At 44.0% G+C, this 25570-nt stretch overlaps 3 protein-coding genes across 24 annotated transcripts in view; 2 read left to right on the plus strand and 1 right to left on the minus strand.

The window, feature by feature from the left end:
- Positions 1-975, minus strand: part of DNAH3 (dynein axonemal heavy chain 3) — a 276368-nt gene extending 275393 nt beyond the window's left edge. For all 15 annotated transcript variants that reach the window (XR_009497683.1, XM_059897939.1, XM_059897941.1 and 12 more), the window contains exon 1: positions 740-975. The gene's annotated coding sequence lies outside the window, so the exon portion shown is untranslated. The remainder of the gene's footprint in view (positions 1-739) is intronic.
- On the plus strand, positions 67-17658 carry LDAF1 (lipid droplet assembly factor 1). 6 transcript variants are annotated; one of them, XM_059897978.1, is made up of 6 exons: positions 73-220; positions 2669-2866; positions 9631-9799; positions 11027-11204; positions 12379-12517; positions 13797-17658. In XM_059897978.1, exons 2-6 carry the CDS (start codon positions 2771-2773, stop codon positions 13884-13886), a joined length of 672 nt encoding a protein of 223 aa, XP_059753961.1. In that variant the 5' UTR covers positions 73-220; positions 2669-2770; the 3' UTR covers positions 13887-17658. The 6 variants fall into 6 exon arrangements, with proteins under 6 accessions (XP_059753964.1, XP_059753963.1, XP_059753966.1 ...); XM_059897979.1 differs by lacking the exon at positions 73-220 and adding an exon at positions 1045-1154; XM_059897981.1 differs by lacking the exon at positions 13797-17658 and having other exon boundaries at positions 67-220; positions 11027-11215; positions 12379-12457.
- Positions 17659-21291: 3633 nt separating this feature from the next.
- ANKS4B (ankyrin repeat and sterile alpha motif domain containing 4B) overlaps positions 21292-25570 on the plus strand; it is a 47875-nt gene continuing 43596 nt past the window's right edge. For all 3 annotated transcript variants that reach the window (XM_059897647.1, XM_059897648.1, XM_059897650.1), the window contains exon 1: positions 21292-21537. The gene's annotated coding sequence lies outside the window, so the exon portion shown is untranslated. The remainder of the gene's footprint in view (positions 21538-25570) is intronic.

The following is a 25570-nucleotide window of genomic DNA, read 5'->3' on the forward strand; positions in this document are numbered from 1 at the left end:
CCTTTGCGAGAGCTGCAGGCGGGGAGAGCCAAGCGAAGGGGAGGGGAGGGGAGGGGAGGCGAGGCACGGGGAGGGACGGCGCGGGGCCGCGCGGCGGAGGAAGACCGCTGGCGGGGGTGGAGTAAGGCCGCAGGCTCCGGCTCCAGAGCCGCCGCTTAGGCGTGTCTCCTCCAGCTGCCCGCACACTCAGCTGGGCCTGCAGCGCGGCCGCCGGGACCAGGTGAGAGCTGGCAGCTTGGGCACAGGGGACCCGGCTGGCTAGACCCCCCCTCGCCGAGCGGGACAAATTTTGTTGGAGGGCGGGGGGGGGGGTTGGTTGAGAGGTTAGTCGGTGTCCCACGCCCGAAGCCTTCAGCCCGACGTTTGGTAATAAGGGGAGTCTCATCCCTCAGAGCCCCTGCGAGACCCCCATACACACACACACCCCCCTACACCTACTACTACATTTGGTAAAAGGGTTGCCATTCCCATCCCACCCCGGACCCTTCCCCTTCTTGGGAAACCTGGTTGGGAAGTCTCCAAACTCCCTCTTTAGGATTAATGAAAATGGGTGCCCTCCTCCCTCCCGGGTTCCTCTTCTCTACGGAGGGCCCCTCCCCCCTCACTGCGGAGAGGGGAACTCCAGGTACCACAGGTGGGATTCTCCTCCCCAAATTAACGACGGTGTGCTCGACTCCCCGCCCCCGAGCTCCCATTTCTCAGCCTCGGTGCCCCCTCGGGCGCAGAGCCCCCTCTGTACCTGCACCAGCACCCTTTTCCCCTCTCCTTGGATCCTAAGAAACTGGCCGCCGGTCCCCTCTCGCTTCTAGGAAGGCTGAGAGAGTGGAACCAGATGGGGAGGGGGAGGTCTGGATAGGCCCGAGGCGCCCGGCGGCTCCCGGCCTCAAGCCGGAGATGCGACCCCTCCCCCGCCCGGCTGGAATGCTCAGGGTTTCCGTTTGTCCCGGGAGGGGCGGTAGTGGAAGAGCCGGGAGCTTTTGGAGGTGGGGGGGGGGCGTGGAAGGGGAAGGGCGGGTTGGCTCGTGTTCTCCTGGCTCAGCCCGGAAGGCGCGGAGGAGGCAGAAGGCGGGGAACTGTGCGCTGCGTCGGGTTGAGGGGTTGCCGTCTTCCCTCCTCCCGAGACTTCTCAGTGCCTGGGGAGGCCCCTCCGAGGAGTGAGTGACTAGGGGGTCTGGGGATTGGTGGCCCGGTGTTTGCATTCCACGGATGTGGCCGCTGGCATTTTACCCACGCTGGCCCCTATTGGACTCCCCAAACCGGTCCGGGTGGCGCTTGGGTTTCCAAGGCCCTGGGAGACCAGTAAGGGGAGCTGGGCTTGTTTCTGACCCTTGCAGATTGGAGATGAGGGGAATTGAGTGCTGGGAACATCGCAAATTCAAATCTGTGCCAGCTGTAGCTTCAGAGACAGTATGGGAATGGGGAGTTTAGTCCTGCCCTGTTCAGGGGATTCCTGTTTCACAAAAGGGATTGTAGCAGAGAATCTCTAGCTGGGGAGATTAAAATGTGCTTTAATTTGGTGCTAGACCCTATAGACATTAGTAGATACCTCTTCCCATCTCACATAATTAGCATGGGGGACGTTTCGTACGGTAAATAAATGTGAGCATCTCTCAGTTAATTTTGTCCACTGTGACAGACACTGTGTTTGTGCTATAGGTCAGGAGATTAGTTGTAAGGGAGAAATGGAAAAGATATCTGTGTCCAGCCCTACAGTGTTGTTCTGGGAAATATAACAATATATTTGTTTATATGAAAATAAAGGGTTTAAAAGATAGATATCTAACTTAACAAAAAGCTTTTATTAAAAATAAATAATTATGTGAGATTGGGACAGTCCTGGAAATTCCAAGCTGTTGAGTCACAGGGTATAATTGTGGCAAAGTCTGTCCCTCAGGTGCCTCTCTTGTTATGGAGCTGAGACTTACAAGTAAATAGAGAATAATTTATGGCACAATGTAATTGGGAGCCAGCCTGTTTAGTGTATTGGCCACTGCCACTTGTTTGAGAAAGGTTTTCTGGCCAAAAAAAAAAGGCAATAGGACTTGAAATAGTGTATTCAGCTTCCTTACTTTCTTCCACATTCTTTTCACAATTTTGTCAGGCTAAAAAAATAAACATAAGCTCTCAGAGACAATACCATTAACATTTTGTTATATGTCCATCTAGATCTTTTATTTTACTATGGATATATACATAAAATACATAAATACATATATGTATTTTATATTATGGATATATGCATAAAATATGTAACAATATATAGTATTCTATAATTTTTTCACATCATAGATGTATTTTTATTTCACTAAATAAATATCAACATCATTTTAATGGCTATACAATACTCCATTGTATGAATTTATCATTATTTAACCTATTTCCTATCAGTAGACAACTTCTTTCCACTGTTTTACTATTTATTATGTATTAGAAACAGGGGTACGCTGCACATCCTTTTGGCATGTTTTGATATAACTGATTATTTCCTTCAAGTTCCTGGAAAATAAATTGTTGGATCAAGGTGTGTGCAATTTGAAATTTTGATAGATATTGCCAAGTTACCCTCCATCTGCATGCCCACCATCAGTGTGTGAGGATAGTAGAATCTCTTGTTGGGTCAGTTGGGTGAAGACCACTAATGGTTTAAGATACTTTTCATTTCCTCCAGTGACAGCAAGAGACAAGGTGACATGAGAGATTTGACTGTGCCCTGCACTGAAGAGCTTACTGGTAGAATTAATCCCTAAAGAGACCTGAAGTGGGTTTCAGGATGGTGAAAGAAGAGCCCCCGAGTACTTCAAAGGACTTGCAGGAGCTGCAGAGGAGGGTGTCTTTGCTGATAGCGTCTGTCCAGAGTAACTCAAAGGTCAGTTTCCAATCAGAGCATATAATGGAAGATCCCAAAATAATACTAGCTTAAACACCATACAAAGTTATTTCTCTCTCAAGTAGAAGAAATTTGGAGGTAGGTCAGGAATCTTTCTAACTCACCACCTTGTGATGCCTGAGTTGTGACCTTCAAACTCACTGTCCAAGATGACTGCTAGAGGATCAGCCATTGTATCCATATTCTAGGCAATAAGATGTGGGGAGAGAAAGACTTGCATACCACCTCCAATTTAAGGAGACTTCCTGGAAGTCATACACACACAAAGCTTCCAGTTGCATCTCATAGACCAAAATTTAGTCTTATGATCATCCCTTGTAGCAAATGCAATTCTTTAGCTGGAAAGAGGCAACTCTTAGTCTGTGCCGCAGATACCATCCTTTTTTTTGTTTTGCTGTTAATTTTGACCTGTTATCCTGCAAATGAGAGGCTAACGTCTACTTTGAGCCCAGTGTTCCACTAGAAATCCAGTGTTCAATAGAAATACGACGTAAGCCACATACGTAATTTAAAATTATCTAGTAGCCGCATTTAAAAAGTAAAAAGAAGCAGGTGAAATTAATTTTAATAGTGTATTTTATTGAACCTATCTAAAATATATTTCAACATGTGATCATTATAAAAAATATTAATGAAAAAAGTTATTGAGATGTTTTACATTCTTTTTTGTACTAAGTCTTTGAAATCCAATGTGTATTTTACACTTAACAGCACGTTTCCATTTGAACTAGCCATTTTACAAGTGCTCAGTAGCCATTCAATGGCAATGGGACTTGAGATAGTATATTCTGCTTTCTTGAACTTTTATCTTTATTGCTGTCTTCTGTGTGCCTTTCAGCATTTTTTCAGGGAAAAAATAACAGCTCTCAGAGATAATATTATTAACATTTTGCTATATGTTCTTCTAGACTTTTTTTCTGTGTAATATACCCATAAAATACATATGTATATGTAACAAAGTGAACTGGTTGGTGATCTGTTTTTTGTATTGGACACCACTAGGATCTATTTGAGGAGCCAGACCTTTGCAGTCTAGAGCAATATACGCTATAGAGATCTTTTCTGAACTCATCCCCAAATGCCTCTGGCACTCTTTGTGGATTTAGCAAGATATTTTTAGGTTGGACAAGCAGCTTTCTAGCCAGCAGGCTGAGACTCTTGTTACTAAAAGTTAGCTCTGTGAGAAAGGTCCTCATACTCATCTACATGTTTAGTTGATTCTCATTATATAATTTGTGTTAGTTCTGTTCTGTTGAGTCACCTCAAACACTGAATTAGCATGTACTGAACAGTTGCTCAAATGGGAAGTACAGGATTAGGTTCTGGCAAACTTCTGGTGGCAACATTTTCATCAAACAATCAAACCATAACCTGTTTTGTGTGTCTTTTTGTTTAAAGGCATCTTTATTCTGTAGATATTATTGATTCATTAACGTTGAACTCCAGACCAACAGCCTGTACTATACAGGCAGCTATAACTCTTGCCTGAACGAAGTTTATCTAATACACGTACGGTATTTTCTCTATAAGGCACGTCACAGCCTTCTTATACTTAGGAACACTAGACAGTACTGCTACACATTTTAAATGGCAAAATCACCAACAGAAAACATAAAAATGCAGAAAAAGGTGGCACTAAATAAACCATGAAAAGGACAGTTGTATAGAGAGCTGAAACAAGAAGGCAGAGTGTTACCTAGTTTGACCTCAGCTGGGAACATGTGCGTCAGGTGGCTCATGTTTTTCACTGCCTTGTGCACGTCCGTGAAAGCAACTCAAAGTGTTGATTCTGGGGTTACAGATCAATTTTAGTGGATAGGCAAATTCACAAATATGGAATCTGCAAATAATAGGGATTGACTGTACATTAATTAACCTTGGTTGAGCACTTATTATATGCAAAGCACTGTGCTACGCACTTGGCATATCTTAACTTAGTTAATATTCGTGTCCACCTTCTAAGGTAGGCATTTCAAAGCATGTGAACTCTGACTTCTTGACATTTCTTCATTTTTTCACCTTAGATCCTCAGCCATGGTCATTGGAATAGATTTAGACTAGATAACTTCCAGGGCAGTTGACTCCCAGAATGATTGGACAGATCATCAGTTGGCTAAGCCCTGATGTTGTTCAGATAGTCCTGAGGTAGTTTCTTTTAAATTTTTAAATTATATTAATTGAATTAATTATATTAATTGTGTTTACTGAATAGAGTAATATTGGCATAAAGGAAAGGAAATCACCTGTAAACCCATCACTAACAAATCCAGTGGTGGTATTATCATTATTGTTGTTGTTGTTGTTATTATTAGGCCCCTTTAGTATGTAATTTTTAGATCTAGTGGTTTTAATTGTGGCAGATGTAGTTCTATATTTTTATTTTTGCTTGATATTGTATATTGGTGTTTTTCCGTATTAAAGCATAGGTCTTCTGAACAATTGCTTTTCTTGGTGGTAGAACCTTCCCTCAGATTGACATACCATAATTTACATAGTCATCCCCTTGCTTCTATGATATTTAGATGATTTCTTTCCCCCAAGTAATTTATAACCTTTTCTCAGAGTTAATAAACCCTTTGAGTTCCAGATAAGAATAGATGGCTTCCAGATGGAGTGTTTGTGAAACAGCTCCGTCATCTCTTCTAGGAAACCTCTGGAATGTCAAGTCTTAATTATCTTACTTTTAGACTGACAGAGTCAGAAACCTGTCCCAAATAGCTTAAACAAACAAACAAACAGTGGGACCTGCCAGGGCTTTTGGGAAATGTAAGGCTATCATAGAAACCAAGGCAGGAAGTAAGCAGGGCGGAGCCTCAGGAGGGGTTAGAACCAGGGTCTGGCAGGTCACTGGGGTCAGAGATAACTCTCAGTGCCCTCTCTTGAGACATATTGTTCCTCATCGTAACCCTTCCTTGTGTATCTACTTCATTCTCCTCTCTTTGCAGCCTGGCTTCCTTTGCTCTTCCATTCACATGGGCAGACATGATCGCCCAGGATGGTACCTTCAACTCCCCATGTCTCCTCCAGCTCCCAGCTGAAATCCTCTATGGGGCCTGGTCTTGGGAGTGCTTATTCCTAGGAGCAAGAATCTGCTTGACCAAGTCACCTGTGGCCAGGGAGGTGGCAGTTGGGCTGGGGCTTTTCATTTCACTGGTGTAAACATGGCTTCAGGGGCCTACCCCTGCTGTGAGAGGGGGCAGTTTTCAGAGAGGAGGGAAGAGAGATGGAGCATGGGCTGGGCAGATGCCTTCCCAGTGGTATCTCCTTGTGTGGATTACCTAGGACAAAATAGTTTTGCTCTCATGCTGGCCCTTTCCTTTCACAAAGGATGTTTTTGAATTACCTCCTTGGCACCTGTATTCTAATCCTGAATCACAAGGACCAAAATCTGGGAGAAACTGTCACATAGCACCTTGGACTTGTCATTACCAGTGGTTTTAAATAATGCTGACCCCTCTGCCCTCCACCCCTCTGGTAGCAAAGACAGTGGATACTGATTATCTTTTGCATTCTAACACCAGGGACTTAGCCTCTCTTCTGAATAGTTCCAGATGGAGTCTTCATGTCCTTAAACACTGGCCATGTTGTCCCTATTTTGGAACCTCCCATACTCATGTGTGCATTTTAAAATAAATCACCTGTGTTTGACCTTGGGCAAGTTGCTTGGGCTCATTGACTCTCCATCTCATCTTCTCTAAAATAAGCAATGCCAGGCTCATAGCTTTGTTGTGAGGATGATCTCAGATGTCGTTTGAGAAGGCCTTAGCACAGAGTCTGGAACATAATGGTGCCAGTCTGTCCCAGCCTGGCATTCCTGGGTTATTTAGCACCACACCATGCCTGTAAAATCTAGGTTGGATAACCTGTGTCTGCTTCCAGGATAGCGATGGAAAATGTTGCTGAATAATAAGCTCTCCCACTTTCCACCCTTCCATTGTGTCACCCTCTGTTGCCTGGGAGAATGAAAAGTTAATTGCTATAGTCTAATTCCCGGATTTAAATAATGTTAAATTTTGCCTTGTTATCTACCTTGTAGAGAGAAAAAAATAAGGAAGTTTATTGAAAGCTCTTAAAATAGTGCTTGGCACTTGAGTGTTTAATGAATGTTCTCTATTATTATTAGGCATAACTGAATCATATCTTCCTCTTCTGAGACAGACCGGTCCGAGCAGGGCCATCCTCCCTAGGGGAAGACAATTGCTGGGCTTAATTGTCTGCATCTTAAATTGGTCTCTCTGCATATCTGAATAACTTTCTATTTTTTCATTGTAGGGCCCAGATTTAGAAGAGGCTAAGAAAAAATTAGATTTCTTAAGGACTACAAGTAGTCCCTTCCTGCTTTTCTCCTCTTGGATCCCCATGCCAAACTGTCTCCTGGTCCTGTTGAATTTTCTTTTGTCGTTCCACTTTCATACTTCATCTCCTCCTCCTCGTCCCTCCCTGCCATCAGCCTAGTTTTGGCCATCATTATCTCTTGCTGGCTTCCCTGCAAATCTTCCTCATTGCCTCTTGCGCAGGACCGCCAGGTTCATCTTTTTAAAATTATTCCTTTGATTGCATCACAGTCCTGCTCAAATGCCAACAGTTTGCTTCTTGTTTTTTTTCTAGGTAAAATTTGAGTGAGCGCTTTTCAACAGAAATATTATGTGAACCACATATATAGTTTTAAGTTTTCTAGTAGCCATATTAAAAAACATAAAAAGAAACATGTAAAATTAATTTTAATAATATATTTTATATAATCCAATATATCCAAAACAATATAATTTCAACATGTAATCAATATTAAAAAATCATTGATGAGATATTTTACGTTCTTTTTTTAATACACTCAGTGCACATCTCAATTCACATGTTGATTTTCCATTGGAAATACTTGGTCTCTATTCAGATTTCATAAAATGGAGAAGTGAAAAACTTATTTGAAACATACCCACCTTATTTGAAATGTAAGTAAAATTTTTTCAATGACTGAATCAAACATCAGTTTTTAAATTTAAATTAGATTAAAAATCCAATTCATCGGTCACGCTAGCCACATTTCAAGTGCTCAGTGGCCACATGTGGCTTCTGTGCCGGACAGTCTGGGCATAAAGTCATAAGCCTGGCATTCTGGTGTTCCAGCCTCATCTGCTCCCCCACCACTGTGGTTACTGAGTCTCTTGATTTTAAGGATCAGAGAGAGCAGTTCAGTCTGTCAGATGACCCCTGGAGGTTTACTAAGGATACACGTGGATTAGAGCTGGAAAGCAATCAAGACCTGAGACAGCTCGAAGGACCATCCAGCCCCACTCCTGTAGCCCCTCTGCCTCTCTCTCACCTTCAGCCGCCCTAACGGGAAGATCTCACTGGGTTCTGATCCTAGAGTATCCAAGCTGGGTATTTCCAGCTCAGAGGTGATTCCTGGCACAGTCACCTCTGGCGAGAGAAGCTGAACAGCCAAGTCTTAGATAGCTTTTGTCAGAAAGGAGTAGCTGGAGGCAGTGTAGTCAGTAGGCGTTATGCCATTTTGGGGCCGGAAGTGAAGTTTGTGAATGCTGAAGCCCCAGGACTGAGAACAGTGGCTTTGTGGAACGGCCTTTTCTAGTTAAGCAAAGTGAGTCCTGTGCTTTGTCACCATCAACTTGAGCTCCAAAATCCTCCTGCCTTCCAGCTTGCCCCCAATTTCCTCCATTTGAATCACTTGGGTGAACAACCCTTTCTAGGAGAACGTGTGTTTTGGTTAGTGGCACCCACCATCACTGAAGCTTAAATTACATCTTCAGTTCACCTGCTGGCCTACATGGCCCTAAGTAATGAGACACAGGAAGGACCAGTTTTGATGGGGAAAAGTTCTGGAATGATGAAAGCTTTCAAGGGAACGGGAACTAGCATGCCAGCACTGAGGATAGAGATGGCGTGGACCCTAAGCAGAGGGGGAAGCCCATCCTTGTGAGGATGCCTAGGGCCAGCTCTGTATTAAAGCAGCCCCTCCCCACCCTCCAGTGAGCCAGCTCCAGAACCCTTTTGCCTGGTGGAGGAAGATAACCTACTTACTAACACAGCATAAGCTTGCAGTAGTCATCAGGCTGTGGCCTGACTGTGGTATCCAGGTTGATGACATAAAAACATTTTCTCCTGATGAAGTGGCAGCCATTGCAAACGTGAGACATCTGAAGTGAAAAGATTTAGCTTTGAATGCCTAGATTTTGCCACTTGGAAGCCATGTGACCCTAGGTGAGTCATTTCGTCCCACTGTTTCTCAAACTTTAATGTGTGTACAAATCACCTGGTGATCTCATTAAAAAACAGAATCTGATTTGGCAGGTCTGGGTCAGGGCCCAAGATACTGCATTTCTAACAAGCTCCCAGGTGATGCCAAGTAGCTAGGACTTAACCTCTCTGTGCCTCCGTGGCCTCAGCTGTGAAGTAAGCAGCCAATTGTACATATATTACAGCAGAGCACACATATGCTGAGGATGCCTTCTGAGAGGGTGTGTGTGAAGCAGCAGAGCCATGCCTGGGTCTTTCCTCCTTTCACAAGACTTGAGATTGGGTGGGGCCCTCAAACTTGCCCCCTGTCCACAGCTGCCTTAAGTTGTTGCTGGGGCAACTCATGTCTTGGGAGGATTATTATTGTTGACTTCTTACCTATGGGCCTTCCAACTTTATAACCTTGGCTTATACTTCCTATAGCTCGGGTGAATTCATCAGCCTGGGGTTCAGACATGACATTCAGTCGTTCTCGTCTCCTTTGCCCACAGGTGGTTGCCTTTATGAAGTCTCCAGTGGGCCAGTACCTGGACAGGCATCCTTTTCTGACCCTCACCTTGCTGGTGTTTGCTGCTCTGTCAGCCGTTCCTGTTGGCGTCTTCCTGCTCCTCGTGGTGCTTACCTCCCTGGCTGCTTTTGTGGGAGTCATATTACTAGAAGGTATCCTACTCAGTTACTCTCCCCCTTGGAAAATGACTCACTTGGGATGACAGTATTTATTGGGCATCTGCCACTCTTGTCAAAGGTTCCTGTTCTAGTCAAAATCACATCGACCAAGGCAGGTTGTCAGAGTAGTTAAAACATGGGCTCTGGAGTCTATTAGAATCCCACCTCCCCCAGTGTGATTTTGGACACATTATTTACCCTCTCTGAGCCTCACATTCCTCATAGGTAAAATAGGGATATAATAATACTATCTCAGAGGGTTGTGAGGATTGAAACTTACAGTTCCATAAAGTACTTAGCACAATCCTTGGCACAGAGTAGCTTCTCCATGAATGCTAACTATTGTCATTAAACAGAGAAGCCATTCACTCCACAGACAGTTATTGAGCACCTGTTGCATGCCAGGTACCTTGCTCTGTACTGAGGTTCCCCCTTCTCCACCTTTCCTCCTGAAGTCCCACTGCCAATTGTCAGCTTTTCCCTGAGTTGCTAAGTTAAAATTACTAAGAAAGTAAATCTGATTGGCTCAGTTTGCCTTTTCAAATCAGATCACAATCCACAAAGAGATGGTTGCCATCTGCTCAGGTGATCACCTCTGGCTCATTCTATGGCTTCCCAGAGCTAAGAGCACCCAGGGTTGCTTCCCTACCAAAGGGATTGTGGACAAGGCAGTTTACACTTGAAGAAGAAGGCAGGCACGGTAGGTGGATGAGCCAAATACAGTATGGCAGAGTGGTTGTTCAGTAGAATATTGATGGATAGATGGGCGAAAGATGAATGAATATTAAAACAAAGGTAAATTTAGAAAGGAATAAGAGAGCCACTACCTTTTTGTGGTATCATACAAAGCTTTACAGGAGAGAGCGCTTTAAAGATGTATAACAACTTTGTCTCAGAGTAGACAAGGAAGGGCTTTCTAGATAGGAGGAACAGCATGTGCAAAGCTGTTCCACTTTAGAGCGGTGGTTCTGCAACTTGAGTCTGCATAAATCTTACTTGCTTTTTGAACATGTGGACTTTCATGTATCATCCAGAGATTGTTGTTTAGTAGGTCTGGAGTGGGGTCCAGAAATGCAAATTTTCAACAAGATTCCCTAATGCATCTGATTCTGATACAGGTGGTCGTTATCCATCCTTTGAAAAATACTGATCTAAGATTTTGTAAATCTTTATGAAAAGGCAGCACATCTGTTTACATTCTCTACTTTCCTTCCTTTCCAGAGTCCATCCCTGAAACTGTCACTGTGGAGTACTGGGTGGGCTATTTGACAACTCATGAGGCGAGGGAAAGGATGTCTGCCATGCGGCATTTGCCATGTTATTGGTTCTGCATTGGAAAGAGGAAGTTTGTTATGAGGAAGGCAAGAGAAAGTGTGCTGGGCAGACAGAAACTGCCACAGTGAGTCACATGTATGATAGTCATTTAATTGTCATGTCAACACTTAGAGGTAGTTATTATTATATTCTTTTTACAGGTGAGTTAAACTAAAGCTCCAAGCGGCCCAAAGTCTCACCATAAATGACTTAACTAGGATCAAACTCAGGCGTGTCAGCTATGAAAATCCATCCTCTTTCCATGGTACCTTTTATTATTTTTCTCCCATAGACCCCATGTTATAAAAATGTATTTTCCCGGGCTTCCCTGGTGGCGCAGTGGTTGAGAGTCTGCCTGCCGATGCAAGGGACACGGGTTCGAGCCCTGGTCTGGGAGGATCCCACATGCCGCGGAGCAACTAAGCCCGTGCGCCACAACTACTGAGCCTGCGCGTCTGGAGCCTGTGCTCCGCAACGAGAGGCTGCGATAGTGAGAGGCCCGCGCACCGCGATGAAGAGTGGTCCCCGCTCTCCACAACTGGAGAAAGCCCTCGCACAGAAATGAAGAACCAACACAATCAAAAATAAATAAATAAATAAATAAATTTAAAAAAAAAAAAAAATGTATTTTCCCTGCACTTATTAGATGGTAATTCATTAATATTCCCAATAAAAACTTATTTAATGGTGGGTAAAATGACCATTCAGACCTATGGTTACTGTGTAATAGTTGCCAGGCTGGGTTGTAAAGGATGTAATCAAAAGTTATGTTTAGATTTTACTTTATTTAGCCTGCATAGCCTTTATTTCCATAGGTTGTAGGTAAGTGTAAATTACAGTATTTGTTAGGCAGTTTGAAACACTGGTTGTGATTTACCACCCCCATTACTGTCTTGGCTAACTCCTTCTAGAGGATTCCATTGGGAGCCAATCCATGACCTTGAGAATGAGGGAGTTTCAAATTCAAACACCCATGGGCAAGACAGGTAACAAAAGTGAGCAGAGCGGTCCAAGAATAATACAGTTGGAAGCAGTGGGGCCTGGAGGAAACTGGAAGGCCAGCAGTTATTGCCATGCAGTGATTCTCACTTGGGTATTGAGCTTGCCTCCTTTTTAAGCGATACCAGAAGTCTGGATTTTTGTGGAAAACCTCCTCACTTAAAACATCTGAGTTAACTGTTGTTTTAAACACAGTGGTGCAGTGTCTGGTGTTTCATTCTGTTTTAGATGAGTGATTCTTTTGACTTGCTTTCCTCTAGGACTGGTCATCGCTGTGGGCGGCTTCTCACTGCTTTGTGTCCTCTGTGGCTTGGGCTTCATGTCACTCATCATGTCAGGGACAATCATAGTGTCCTACATGGTAGTCTCCAGCCTCGTCAACTACTGGATTTCTCCCAGGTAAATACGTGTCAGTGCAATAACTTAATCTTTACTATTTGGGGAGATTTTCACAAGTAACACCCTAACCCTGGTCACATCATACTCAGTCTCCCGAGATAGGAGGTGCCTAGCCTCTTCACGTCTCTACTTAAAAAGAGGTAAGGTTTTCTTCTCAGTTTTGTTTTGTTTTTTTAATTATCAGGTAGGAATGCTTTGGTGGCAAGTAATGAAAAACCTAAGTAGATACTAGCTTAAACAAATAGGGATTTATTTTTATTGCATAACAAAAAGCTGGAGATAGCCCAGTCCTGGCACAGCCTCTCTAGTGTCATCAAGGTACCAGGCACCTTCTGCCTTTCTGTGTTGCCATCCTTACCCCACTGGCTTGTCACCTCATGGCCACAAGAAAGCTGCTGCTGGCTACACCAACTTCATTCAAGGCAGGATGAAGAGAGGAAAAAAAATGAGTCCTCCCTCACCAATTGAGTCTGACCTTTTTTGTCAAGTAAATGAAATGTTTCCCAGGACCTACCCGCTTTCTTATCCCAACCAACCTCATTGGCTGGAATTTTGGCAGGTAGCCACCATAAGCTGGAAGGGAGTCTGGGAAATGGAGTATAAACCCACAAGGAGAAGGGCCTTGGGAATGTGTGTTGGTCAGCCAATCTCTGGTGTGTGCCATAGCTCCCCCGCTTGGGGTATAAGTGTTATTAGCAAGACTACTTGAAATTCAAAGAGAATCCATAGAGCCAGTTAAGTTAATATCAATAGTGCTACCTCCTCTCTCACTTACCTCTGAAACCTACCATCACTGGGATGAAAAAAGACAGAGCTATTTCTCTCCCTGCCCCATCTCCCTTCTTTTAAAGATGTAAAGAAATGGTCAATTAATTAGAATTTGAATCCCAGCTATGCCATTTTTTACCTGTGTGATCTTGAACAAGCTGTTCAACATCTCTGTTCTCAGTTTTCTTTCATTGGTAAAATAGGGCTACTCCTTGCTCTGCCTCTCTCACTGGATTGTCATGAGGACACAAACAATAATTTGGAGAAAATGCAGTATCCAAATTAGAATGGGAAAAAGGATCATAACCCCTGCCCCTAACTCAGGCATTTTAACCTCTCGGGCTCCCAGTTTCCTCATCTGTGAAGTCATTGTAGCCCAAAATCTGGTGTGGTTGCACGAAGCAACCAAAACTAAACCAACAAAGAACGTCATTCATTCCGCCATGTATACTCTCAACATTGCTCTTTAAAGAGGCCTTAGAGCTGATCATTTCCTCTTGTTGCCAAACAGACTGTGGACACAACACAACTCCAATCGCGACTGTTAGCTGGCCATGAAGTCTACACACTTAGAGGGGCTCTACCAGGAATGACCAGCTGAATGGAACCAAAGCTTTTTTTCAAGCACCTCTGGAAAGCTGTTGGATCATCTTTGCCCCTTGGGATTATGGCTCAGAAGGGACTGGGTAGTCAAGCTGTTCCTGGAGGTGTCCTCTAGCTTTTTCACTTATTTGTAGTATCCTGCAGTGGACAGTTTTGAGGATCTTGTTGCTCTTGGTCAGTTCCATCAGCTGACCGACCCTCACATGGAGAATCAGCAGAGAATCTCGATGGCTTGGCGGCTCCTCGCGCCTCTCACCTCCTCCTCTCCAGAGATGCACACCTGACCTTGGCAGAATTCCGAGCCTCTACAGGCCAGTGACTTGACCCCGAAGTCTCAGATCTTGTTTCCGAGGCCCCAGTTTGGGGCAGCCACAGGTGGTTTTTCCTTTTTCTTTCTTCCTTTTTTTTTTAAAATGAGAGCTGCTTATTTCTTCACTCATTTGAAAAAAAGAGGTGGGGGGAAGAATCCAAAACAGAACAAGCTCTTCTGCCTTATTAGCCTTTTATCAGAAAGACAAACAACATTTGGGAATAATAGCCTCTCAGACAAAGTTAGAAAATAGAGTCCAAACTTAACCTTACGGCCAAGAGCATTTTTTTCTAAGTCTAAAGGTATGGTTTCCACTGTTGAGTATTGTTAAGTGATGTTACTCTTTAAAATATTTGCACTTGATACTTTTTTATTGTTTTAAGGACTTGTCTTGTTAAGCCATTTCTTCAAAAAGTCCCATGAAAATGATAAAGGACTACAAAAATTTTTTAAATCCTATGGGATATCTACTTCAGTGGTTTATTTCCTGTGGTATTTTATTAAATATTTATTGAGATGAGCTTTTTTTCTTCACTCTATTTCAAAATACCCCCTTTCTAGACATCAGACCCATTTTTTCCTTCTGTGTCAATTTCATGGCAGATCCTGGGTAATAAGGCTTTTTTAGTTGCTAGTGATAGACACTCAACTCAAAATGGCTTTAAAAAGTGGGGGCAGAGGGGGAGGGATTCGTTTCACTGAACTAAAAAGCCAAGAGGTAGGTCTTTAGGTGCTGCTGGATCCAGGGGCTCAAGTGGTGTCATTAGGCATCTCTCTCCCTTCATCTCTCAGCGCTGCTTTTCTCAGTGTGAGCTGAGTTTTAGGCAGGCCCTCCCCATGTGGAGGTCCCAGCAGCTCTAATTTTACATCAGCCTTATAGTTAGCACTCCCTATTGGACAAGGAAGCTGTTCTTTTTCAGTAGTACATTTAGATTTTTGGCTCCGATTAGACAGACTTGGGTCATGTGAGCAACCCCAAACCAAACACCATGGCCAGGGGGGATGGAATATGCTGACAGGTCAGGGCTGGGACATGTGTGCATTCTGGAACCAGGGGAGGGGGTGGGTTAGCCCCACTAGTTCTGCATAGGTGGGAGTGCTAGAGTATGTAGAGATGGGAGGACAATCCGATCCCAAAGGAGTATCGCAGGGAAAGGAAATGTATGCCGGGCAGACAGAAGCAAATACTTGCTCTTTGATTCAGGAGGGCATAAAGGCCTTAATCTGGTACTCAAACTTTTCTGTATCCCATGACAGTCAGCCACACCTGTCACTAAAGGGGCCTTCAACTCTATTAGAGAACAAGAACTGCCTTTTCCTGCCAATACATGGGGGTATTAATATTAAGTTACCATTTACTGAATGTTTCTTTCTGACCTGCAAGTGTCTGCTATTAGCTGTCTAAGCTAAATACCCTGCTGGGTTCTGAGGCTTCAGAAAAGAAGAATGAAGAGGGCCCTGGCCTCCTGAAGTTTACTTTCTAATGCAGGAGTCAGCTAACAAGTGTATTAGTTATCTATTTTTGCGTAACGGTTTACAAAGAACACTTTTGTCATCCTACATTTTCGGTGTATTAGGAGTACAGGCCTGGCTTAGCTGAGTCCTTTGCAAGAGTACAACAGCAGCGCTGCCACGTTGCTTCTCCTTTGAGGCTCGCCTGCGAAAGATCCACATCCGAGCTCACATGGTCATTGGCAACATCCATTTCTTTGTAGGCTTTGGGGCTGAGGCCCTCAGTCCCTGTCATATGGCAGCTCACAGCCTGACAGCTTGCTTCTTCAAAACCACCAAGGGAGAACGTCTCTTAGCAAGATGGACATCACATTCTTATAACACTTAATCATGTATGCATAATCACATACATCCCGTCACTCTCACCACATTCTCTGGGTTAGAAGCAGTCAGGTCCCACTCACACGAAGAGGAGGGATCACACAAGGGAATGCATACCACAGTTGGGGATCACGGGCTCCACCTTAGATTCTACCCGCTACAACAAGTACACAAAATATTAGATTATTATGATAAGTGCATTGAAGAAGGTAGAAGGGGCAGGCCATGTCAGCCACAGCAGTCTTTTCTTTGAACCACATAATGAGAAGTTGCCACTGTGCTAAGAGCTGGGGGGGCAGGTATTCCTAGCAGAGGGCACAGCAAGACAAAGGCCCCAAGACTGGAAGGAGCTGAATGTGTTTAAGGAAAAGAAATATCAGTGTGACTGGGCTTGGTGAGTAAAGGGTAAATGGAGGAGAGATAGGAGCCCATCAGGCAGGACCTCGTAGGGAAAGAAATTTACAGCAAAAAGCAAAGGGAAGATGTTGAAGAATTTTACACTTTGCATTAAGAGGGACATAATTAGACTTAGATTTTTAAAGGTCACTTGTGGCCAATGCATTGGGAGTCAGAAGTCCAGTTAGGAGGTCTGTGGAGGTCCAGAGCAGAGGATGGTGTGGCTTACACTAGAGTGGAAGTAATGGAGACCCTCCCCATTTGGAGAGCTAGCAGCAGTTGGTGATGGATTGTATGTGGGTAGTGAAGGAAAGGGAGACACAAGGATGGCACATAAATTTTTAATTTGAGCCAGAGGATAGTCAGTGACACTATTTTCTGATATGGGTGCTGTGTGAATAGTCAAAATCTGCTTTGCTCATATTGAGTCAGATATGCCTTTTTGACACCAAGAGGATGTGACAAATGAACAGTGGCTTAGAGAGTAGGTATGGGCTGGGGATACAAGATTTAGGAGTATTTTCAGTACTAAGAGCTTTACACAGCCTTCTTACGGAATGCTCTCCTCAGAGAAGCCAAGAGATCATTTTAAAACATATTTCTGACCACATAAACAGCCTTGCTTCAAACTCTGCAGAGTGCAAGTTGCTTTCCCACCGCACTTAAAAGTGCTAACTAACTCCTTCCCATCACAAGCTGCACCTGCCAGCTTCTCATTTTTCATATTCCCTTAGCCTCTGGATTTTAGAGGTGAATGAAACTCAGGTTCAGAGCAGAAATGATTCACCAATTCTGCCAAGAAACGTGGCATCTAAATCAAAGCTTTGCAATTCAGGCTGTCTGTCACACTGCCTGGAGCCTGAGGCCTTTGCCGATCAAACGAAGTAAAATACAGAACCCAGCACAGCGCCTGCCACAGAATAGGCTCATAAACAATAGTTGTCAAAGTGCACGGTGCACCATCATTTGAAACTGAGTGGAACAGTTGTAAGGTTAACCATGGGGAAGGTAGTCAATAATATTGAATTAGCTTTGTATGGTGACATGGTAACTAGACTTATTGTGATGACCATTTCGTAATGTACAAACACATTGACTCACTGATGTACACCTGAAACTAACATTGTGTGTCAATTATACTTAAGTAAAAAAACGGTATTGTTGGCCTTTTAGGCACAGTGCAATGCGTTCCTTATTTGGAAAGGTAATTAAAAGCACAAAACTGACTTTATACAGTCGGAATGTTAATTTATCAGTATAACTATAGGTGTTTGTTTTTGCCATGAGTCGGGTGCTATCTTAAGCCCTCTACACTTCAATACACGTTTTCAGTCAGTTTTCACTACCAGTCATTTTAGAGATGAGGAAGCTGAAAGATTGAGATGCTAAATTGTTTAAGGGCACATAGAAGCAGAAGTGGGACTCCAGCCCAGTTCGCCTGACTGAAGAGCCCACCCCTTGTAACCAGTGTGCTGTTAAATGTTAATGCCTCCACCTGCCTTTAAGGCCTGGGATGTGGACCCATGCCCTAATAGGCATTGTCTGCAACAGTTCCTATAACCTTTGCTGCTGTGTCGAATAACTTCGGGGATCCCTGTTTTCATAAACTAGAACGTGAACCGTTGGTTCCCCCTAGAGTTGTGCACATAGAAGTACTGTTTCAACCGCTGCCTCTGCATGGTTTCTACTGTCTGCTCCACATAGAACAGGAGATTCAGCCCGGATGTTGTGACACCCCAGCAAGGTATGGTCAGGTGTGAGTTGTCACAAGGTTGAGGATGACTAACAGTACTTCACTTATATTCTGCTGTGCTTCCTCGAGCAGGAGATAAAAGGTGGAACTAGAGAGAGGGGGTGGAATTTGAGAATAACGTGCTTTCTCTTACCTATTCCATGGCATCCCCCCAAAACACCTGTGTGTGTACAGGCACACACATACCCCGAGTGATTAAATATGTGTGTGCACACACACATACCTGAGTAATTAAGCATGTGTGCAAATACACACACAAACCCTGAGTGGTTGGTAAGAGTTCTGATAATTACAGATTATTGAAGTGCTTTCTTTGCCTTCTTGGGGGCAAGATAGGAGGTGGGGATTACATCCAAATCTGGCCTGCCTCTTGGATATGTTTTTATGGTGACTATTATCCGTCACGTGTGTGGAAGTTGAAAACGAATGATGTTGGAGCATCCCACTCCACACCTCCTGTTTCCAAACAGTTGCACCTTCCATGATCCAGCTCAAGGCTCATCCCTCAGTGAAGTCATGTCTCACTTAGGTACACTGTCTCTACACTTACAGCCCTCATGGACCAGGCATGGTAAGCAAATGACAACCTCTCTGGGCATTGGTTTCCTCAGTCTGTAACGAGAATGCCGCCCAACCTGTCACTGGGAACTGAGGCAAGTGATCGCTAAATTATAAAAGTGCTACAAAACACTAGACGATTAAACCCTTGCTTGACTAGATTGTCTCTTGTTTGCCACTATTCCCTTATATTTGTCCTTCCTCCCACCTGCCCTGCCTGCCCCCTCTCTTCTAGTGCTCTGGGAATGGAAACAGTGTCTGTATCTTTCCCTTTGGGTAGCCCAGAAACTTAAATGTAGAAACCCCTGCACAATATTTTGCATTGACTAGAAAGACTGAGGAAACTGAACCTAGAGGAGTTATCCATCGGGGGTGACGTTTCCCACCGCCACCCTGGGACATTTGGCAGTGTCTGGAGGCATTTTTGATTGTCATGACTGTGTGTGTTTGGGGGAGATGCTGCTGGCATCTAGTGGGTCAAGGTCATGGATGCTGCTCAACATTCTTCAATGCACAGGACAGACCTTTACAACAAAGAACTAAGGGGCCCAAACACCAGTGCCAAGGTTGAGAATCCCTGATCTAGACAAATAATGAGAATTTAGAGCATTAGACCCCACAACAGCAGAGCTGGGCTTGAGACAGGCTGGGACCTGGGGTCCTTTGCTGCAGTGCTCCAGTGCTTGCACCTGGACACACCTCTCCTCAAGCAACAAAATACAAAGAAACTGTATGGGACTAAAAATAACTGCGTGATAATTTGGGGCAAATTCTGGACAAAAGATACAAAGAGACCAAAAAAACCCAACTGCCAATTTTGAAGAGCCCGGAGCAAAAACTGGGTGTGGGGAGCAAAAGCAGGGTACCGAGCATGCCCCCTGCACCCAACACCACCTAAGGGGTGGGCAAACCACCTAAGCCACGCCTCCGGCTTGACCCCTGGACACACCCCTACCCTCACCCCATGTAAGGAATAAGCTCGACCCCCTCAGGGAGCGAGCAAGCAAGGGAAACTGTTGTTTGTTCTTGCTCCCCTCTGCTGCAGCAGGGTCCCCAGTAAAGCCTTGCCTGAGTTTCTTGTCTGGCCTCTAGTCAATTTCTATCGACTGGGGAAGGCTAAGAACCCTGGTCGGTATCAGGCTGAGGCAGGGCTGGAGTTGGCCAGGTCTGCACCAGAGCAGCTGGTTACACTAGCGGCTTCAGGGACACATACACCTTCACGTTTGTGAAATATGTCAGGTTTTCAAAGACCTTTCACATATGTTATCATCTTTAACCTTTCATAAGAGTCCTGAGAGGTCCTCCTCTTCTCATTTCCATGCCTGACTAGTCAACTGGCAGCAGAAGAAACTGGGCGAACAAGCAAGTCATTTTCTGAAGGTCTCAGAGAGAGCTAGTGATTAAGCCAGGGACCCACCATCACCTGGCTCACTCAGGTGCTCTTCCTCTGCTCCCTGCTTTTTGTTGAAGCAGAAGTGGCAAGGGTGAGACATCAGGAAGGTAGACTACTCGGTAATTGGGAATCAGAGAGCCATCTGAGCTAGAGAGGGCGTGGGCCCCTCTGCTCAGGCAGTAGACATTGATCGGCTTCCCAAAACTGCAGAGGAGACTCAAGCCCCATACATATGCTCTAGTAGTCCTTATGGCCCTATTTAGGAGCTTCAAGCCCCATTTGAAAACCTTAAAGAACCAGCAGAGGGAAATGGAACAGAAGTGTTTCCTAAAGAAAATGTTTCCTAAAGCCAGTAGAGGGCACTCGCATCAGGTGATCTGAAGGTGGCTCAACTGAGAGCTGGAAGAAGCTTTAGACTGTGCTTCTTAAACGTTAATGTGCATGTGTACAAGGGGTTAAAAGGCAGATTCTGAGTCTGTAGCTCTGGAGCAGGACCTGAGCTTCTACATGGCTCACCAGCTCCTGGCAAAGCTGTTACTGAACTAGTTTTGTTTGCCCGACCAGCGCTGAGACGCTGAGGTTTACAGCAGAGAAAGGGTTTATTCACAAGGCAGCCAAGCGAGGAGACAGGAGAATAGGTCTCAGGTCCTGCCTCCTCAAAGGCAAGAGGCTTGGGATATTTGTGGGTGGAGAGTATAGGGTGGTCGAAGGTCCAGGGGAAGGTGATTGGAGGCAGGAAAAAGGCGAGGTACTCAATGATCTGCACAAGCATATCTGAGTTACATGCTTCTTCATGGGACACATGCTTAGAAAATGGTGGCACTAGCATGATCTGAGGGTGGAGTTTTTGGCCCTCTGACGTCAAAAAGTCACCCATCAGACACTTGTGCAGGCCCAGCTGAATGGTTGGTGGTCTCAACCGGTTTGAACTGGGTAAGACTAGCTCCATGTTCCTTAAAAACAACTTAAGCAAACATTACTCTCAGAGGTGCTTTCTATAAGGGGCTGTTAAAGGAGTCTTGATATATATTGTCCAAGCTACATGAAGTTTGGAGGGTATGCAATTTGCAAGACAAAGTAAGCGTGGTCAGTGAAGGCAGTTTATAGGATATTATTTATTAAGCACATTATAGTTTAAGGGAATCTAACTGATGACTACCCTCGGTTTCAGAGCCTTCCACTGATCACACCCTGAGTGGCAAGGTAATAGATGCTCTCTCCAATCCTCTCCTTCTACAGCTGGTACACCTGAGGCCCAGAGAGGAAGTGCACACTGTAAGTCTGCAGTGCCAGGGATAGAACCCATGTCTCCTGCATCCAGTTCTTGCTTTATGACATCTTCCCTGCTCCTTTGACCCTGGAACAGAATTAAGGCAGGAGGATTCATCTCTAAGTAAGGGTGAGAAGTAAGTGACTATACTGTTTGCTTTGAATCAAGCTTCTTTGTATTGCATTTTTGGTCAAATCACTTCCCTCACAGAAGCATCAGTGGGAGTTCAAAGATGAACAGAATCAGACTCTGGACCTCTTGAGCCTTGAGGGAGCCAAAGCAAAATAAATTTGTTAACAAAAGGTTTTCTTATTTTTTTGGTTTATACAAATTTGGCTGTTAACCCAAAGCAAAGCTTACATATAACTTGGTGTGTTCTTATGGATGCAAATTATAGTCATAAACTTTATTCTAAAAATAAGGGTTCTTTAAGCCTGAATGATTTGGAATGCTTTTACCTACAGGAAACAAAGTGCCTCCCTTAAAAAATAAGAACTCTTAGCATCTCACTAAACATGAAATCCAGATACAAGTGGTTCTAGGGTTGATTTAGGAAACACAGTGAAGTAATCAGGGATCTAGGCTTTCTGTGTTATTACTCCACCATTCTCAGAGAGCATCTTTAGATATGTTTCCTCATGGTCACAAGAAAGCTGGCACAGCTCAAGGAATCACAATTCACACAACCACAGCCAAAGACAGGGAGAAAAGGGGCTAGCCTTATATACCTTTTTTTTGAAATGAGGAAAAAGACAGAAAACCCCCTCCCAGTTTCTCTCTTAAATCTCATTGAACAGAACAGTATCATGTACCTACCACTACACAAATATCTGCAAGGGGAATTGAGGCTTTATCTTGGTTATTTAGCCCAATCAGGATACTAGGGGCACGCTATATCATTCCTGAACAAATTCAAGTGTCGACTGAAAAAAAATGCACAAGGCGGAAGTTGAGAATTATGTTTTATTCAAGGACATTAGTGAGGACTTTAGCTCAGAAACAGCCTTTCAGATAGCTCTGAGGAACTGTTGCAAAGAGGTTAGGGAAGAGTCTGGACGTATAGGAGATTTGCTGAAAACAAACAAACGTCGTCAAACATCAAAAGATTGCTAATCACAAGAAACAGACATCTCAAGTTAATGATTTTAGTGCTTTTCTATGTATGTGTAGATGCAAGAGTCTGGGCTCTTTGAAATTATTCCTTTGATATGCGTCTTAACTATCTAGGGCCAATATTTTTTTTTTCCATCCTGAATTCCCCCCAGGGCATACCTTGGGGGCAGCTGCAGTGGCTGAGGGCTTGATGGCAGGCAACATTCTTTGTCCACACGGCCTTTGCGTTTGTCTAGCGCAGTGATTCTTATCCAGGGTACATGTCAGAATCGTCTGAGGAGCTTGTGTTCGTTTCCTCTCCCTGCTGTAACAAATTACCACAAGCTTAGTGGCTTAAAAATAACACAGATTTACTGTCCTACAAATCTGGAGGTCTCTTACAGTTTCACTGGGCTGACGTCAAGGTGTCCGTGGGGCTGTTTCCTTCTGGAGGCTCTGGGGGAAATGTTTCCTTGACTTTTTCAGCTCCTCGTGTCCGCCTGTGTTCCTTGGCTGGAGCCCTTTCCTCCATCTTCAAAGTGCATCAGTCTCTATCTCCATCATCATATCGCCTTCTCCTCTCTGTAGGTGAATCTCATTCTGTCTCCCTTGTATAAGGATGCTTGTGATTACATTCAGGCCCACCTGGATAATCCAGATAATTTCTCGGTCCAGGATCCTTAGATTAATCATGTGTGCAAAGTCCCTTTTGCCATGAAAGGTAACAGTCACAGGTTCCTGGGATGAGGACCTAGATATTTTGGGGCCATTATTCAGCCTCCCACAGAGCCTAAACATGCTTAGACCCCACTCCTTAAAGATTCTAGTTCAGTAGGTGACGTCAGGGCATCTATATTTTACAAAATATGTGCATGATCAAGAACCTCTCATCTGTCACAGAATTTTATTCAACCTTCAGTTATTGTTTATAGTATTATGAGGTTTCATCTAGGTGGCTCCAATGCAAATACACTAATATGTTGACTATCTCATTGAACCCTTGCATGCTTCCAAAGTAGGTTTTATTCACATTTTCCAGATGTGGAAATAGGCTTGGAAATTGTTCCATCTGCCCCAGGTCACACAGTAAGGAAGACAGATCCAGAACCCAAGCCCAGCTCTTGTTCTAGAGCTGTACACGTTCCATAAAACAGCTTGAAGCAGCAGAACAGGGCAGGGAAGAGAAGTTCAGCATTAAAGGGGGCTTCCCAAGGCACACAAGTCTGCTCCCAGCCCCTGTAAACTGCACCAACAGAACTGTCCAGTAGAATATTAGAATCTCAAATGCCTTTCGTCTACCTCCTGCCACCTGAGTTACAATTACAGCCAATCCCTACCTGGTGAGGGAGATTGCAAACACAGGTTTGGATGAAGGAGCAGCTTCTTGGGATTTGAGCTCCCTCTCTGCCCACACAGCTCCTCTCTGCTTATTAGGCTGCCACCCCCCATGTACAGTAGGATAGGTACCTTCAGAAGATGAGAACACGACTTTAAACAACTGCTCATTATATTTGTTCTAGGATACCATGGCAACTAGTGTTCATTCCAGCAGCTGCTCCACAGCCAGCTTGGCTTTCCTCTCTCAAATTTCTGCCTCAACATTTGCAAACACATCAGAACCAACCTGCCGTGCAGCAGCCTTGTGGCCCAGGTCACTGTGATCCTGGCTTGTGACTCTACACAAATAGACCAGATTGGGGATGAGAGGCTCCACCTCTATAACCAAGATACTCTGATACCTTAGACAAGCTTGCTAGGGCTCAAGTTGCTCATCTGTAAAATGTGCATTTCTAGCAAAGTGTTTTTCAACTTGTGGGTAATGACTCATTAGAGGGTATATTAGTTTTCTGTTTCTGCCGTAACAAATTAATACAAACTAAATGGTTTGAAACAAGTTATTTTATATCTCTGGAATTCACAAGTCCAAAATGGGGCAGCAGAGCTGTGTTCTTCTGGAGGCTCTAGGGGAGAATCCATTTCTTTGCCATTACCAGCTATTAAAAGCTGCCCACATTCCTTGGCTTGTGGACAATATCACTCTGACTTCTGCTTCCACTGGGACATCTTTTCTGACTCTCCTGTCTGTTTCATAGGGAGCCCTATAATTGGGCCCACTTGGATAATCTTCCCATGTCAAGACCTTTAACCACATCTGCAAAGTCCATTTGGGGCCATGACTAGGGAACAATATTCAGTTTTTGGTGATTAGGATGTGGACATGTTGGGGATGGTCATTATTCAGCCTACCACATGAGATCAGGGAGCCATGTAAGTGGCCAACAATTTTTTAAATGCTGTTTTAAGAAGTGCATGCAGCAATGCAATATTTCTGATTCTAATATGTAACACTAATATGATGTAGTCACAGAAAAAGTTTGAATCCAAGACCATTTGTTTTATCAGCGACAGATTAATGCCTTATTCTCTTATAAAGAAATGTCTAAAGAATAGCCTTGATGAGAACTTGAAATTTTAGCCCTTATTACTATAGGAAGACCAGACCTTTTATACAATATGAATGCAGTTGTTTCCTTCCCCATACCAGGGCTGAGTTTTACCACATAACTCTTAAAAGGATTTAGAATCAAAGGTTGTGTTGAAGAAAAGGCAGAAGGATTCATTATTAAAGACCTACAGTATCATAAGATGACCAAGTATATATGATATTCTTTCAAGGTTTTGAAAAACCCAGGAGTATGACAACTCACAATTGAGGGGTGAAGTCCAAACACTAAAGATGTTCATATTTTGATTCACCTCCACCATGTACAGAGATTTAGAAGCTTTACAACTTTTTTCATAGCAAAAGTTCTTGTTTAGATCCAGACTTTTTCTAGTTGAAGTATACAAGTTAATGTCTATATTAGATATCTTGAATGTGGTCTGTTAGAGCTACAGTGTGAGGCAGACTAGTCATTTTGACATAATTACAGCCTAGTTAAGATGGGGCACCCTCGGGAAGAAGATGGAGCAGCCTCAGGAGGAGGTAATAATTGAGTGCTAGGTAGTGGGAAAGCAGCTCTCCAGGCTCAGCTAAGAGGCTCGTGACCAGCTGTGTAGCCTTAACGAGGCCAGGA

Source organism: Balaenoptera ricei, chromosome 15, assembly GCF_028023285.1.
Source record: "Balaenoptera ricei isolate mBalRic1 chromosome 15, mBalRic1.hap2, whole genome shotgun sequence".
Classification (NCBI taxonomy): Eukaryota; Metazoa; Chordata; class Mammalia; order Artiodactyla; family Balaenopteridae; genus Balaenoptera; species Balaenoptera ricei.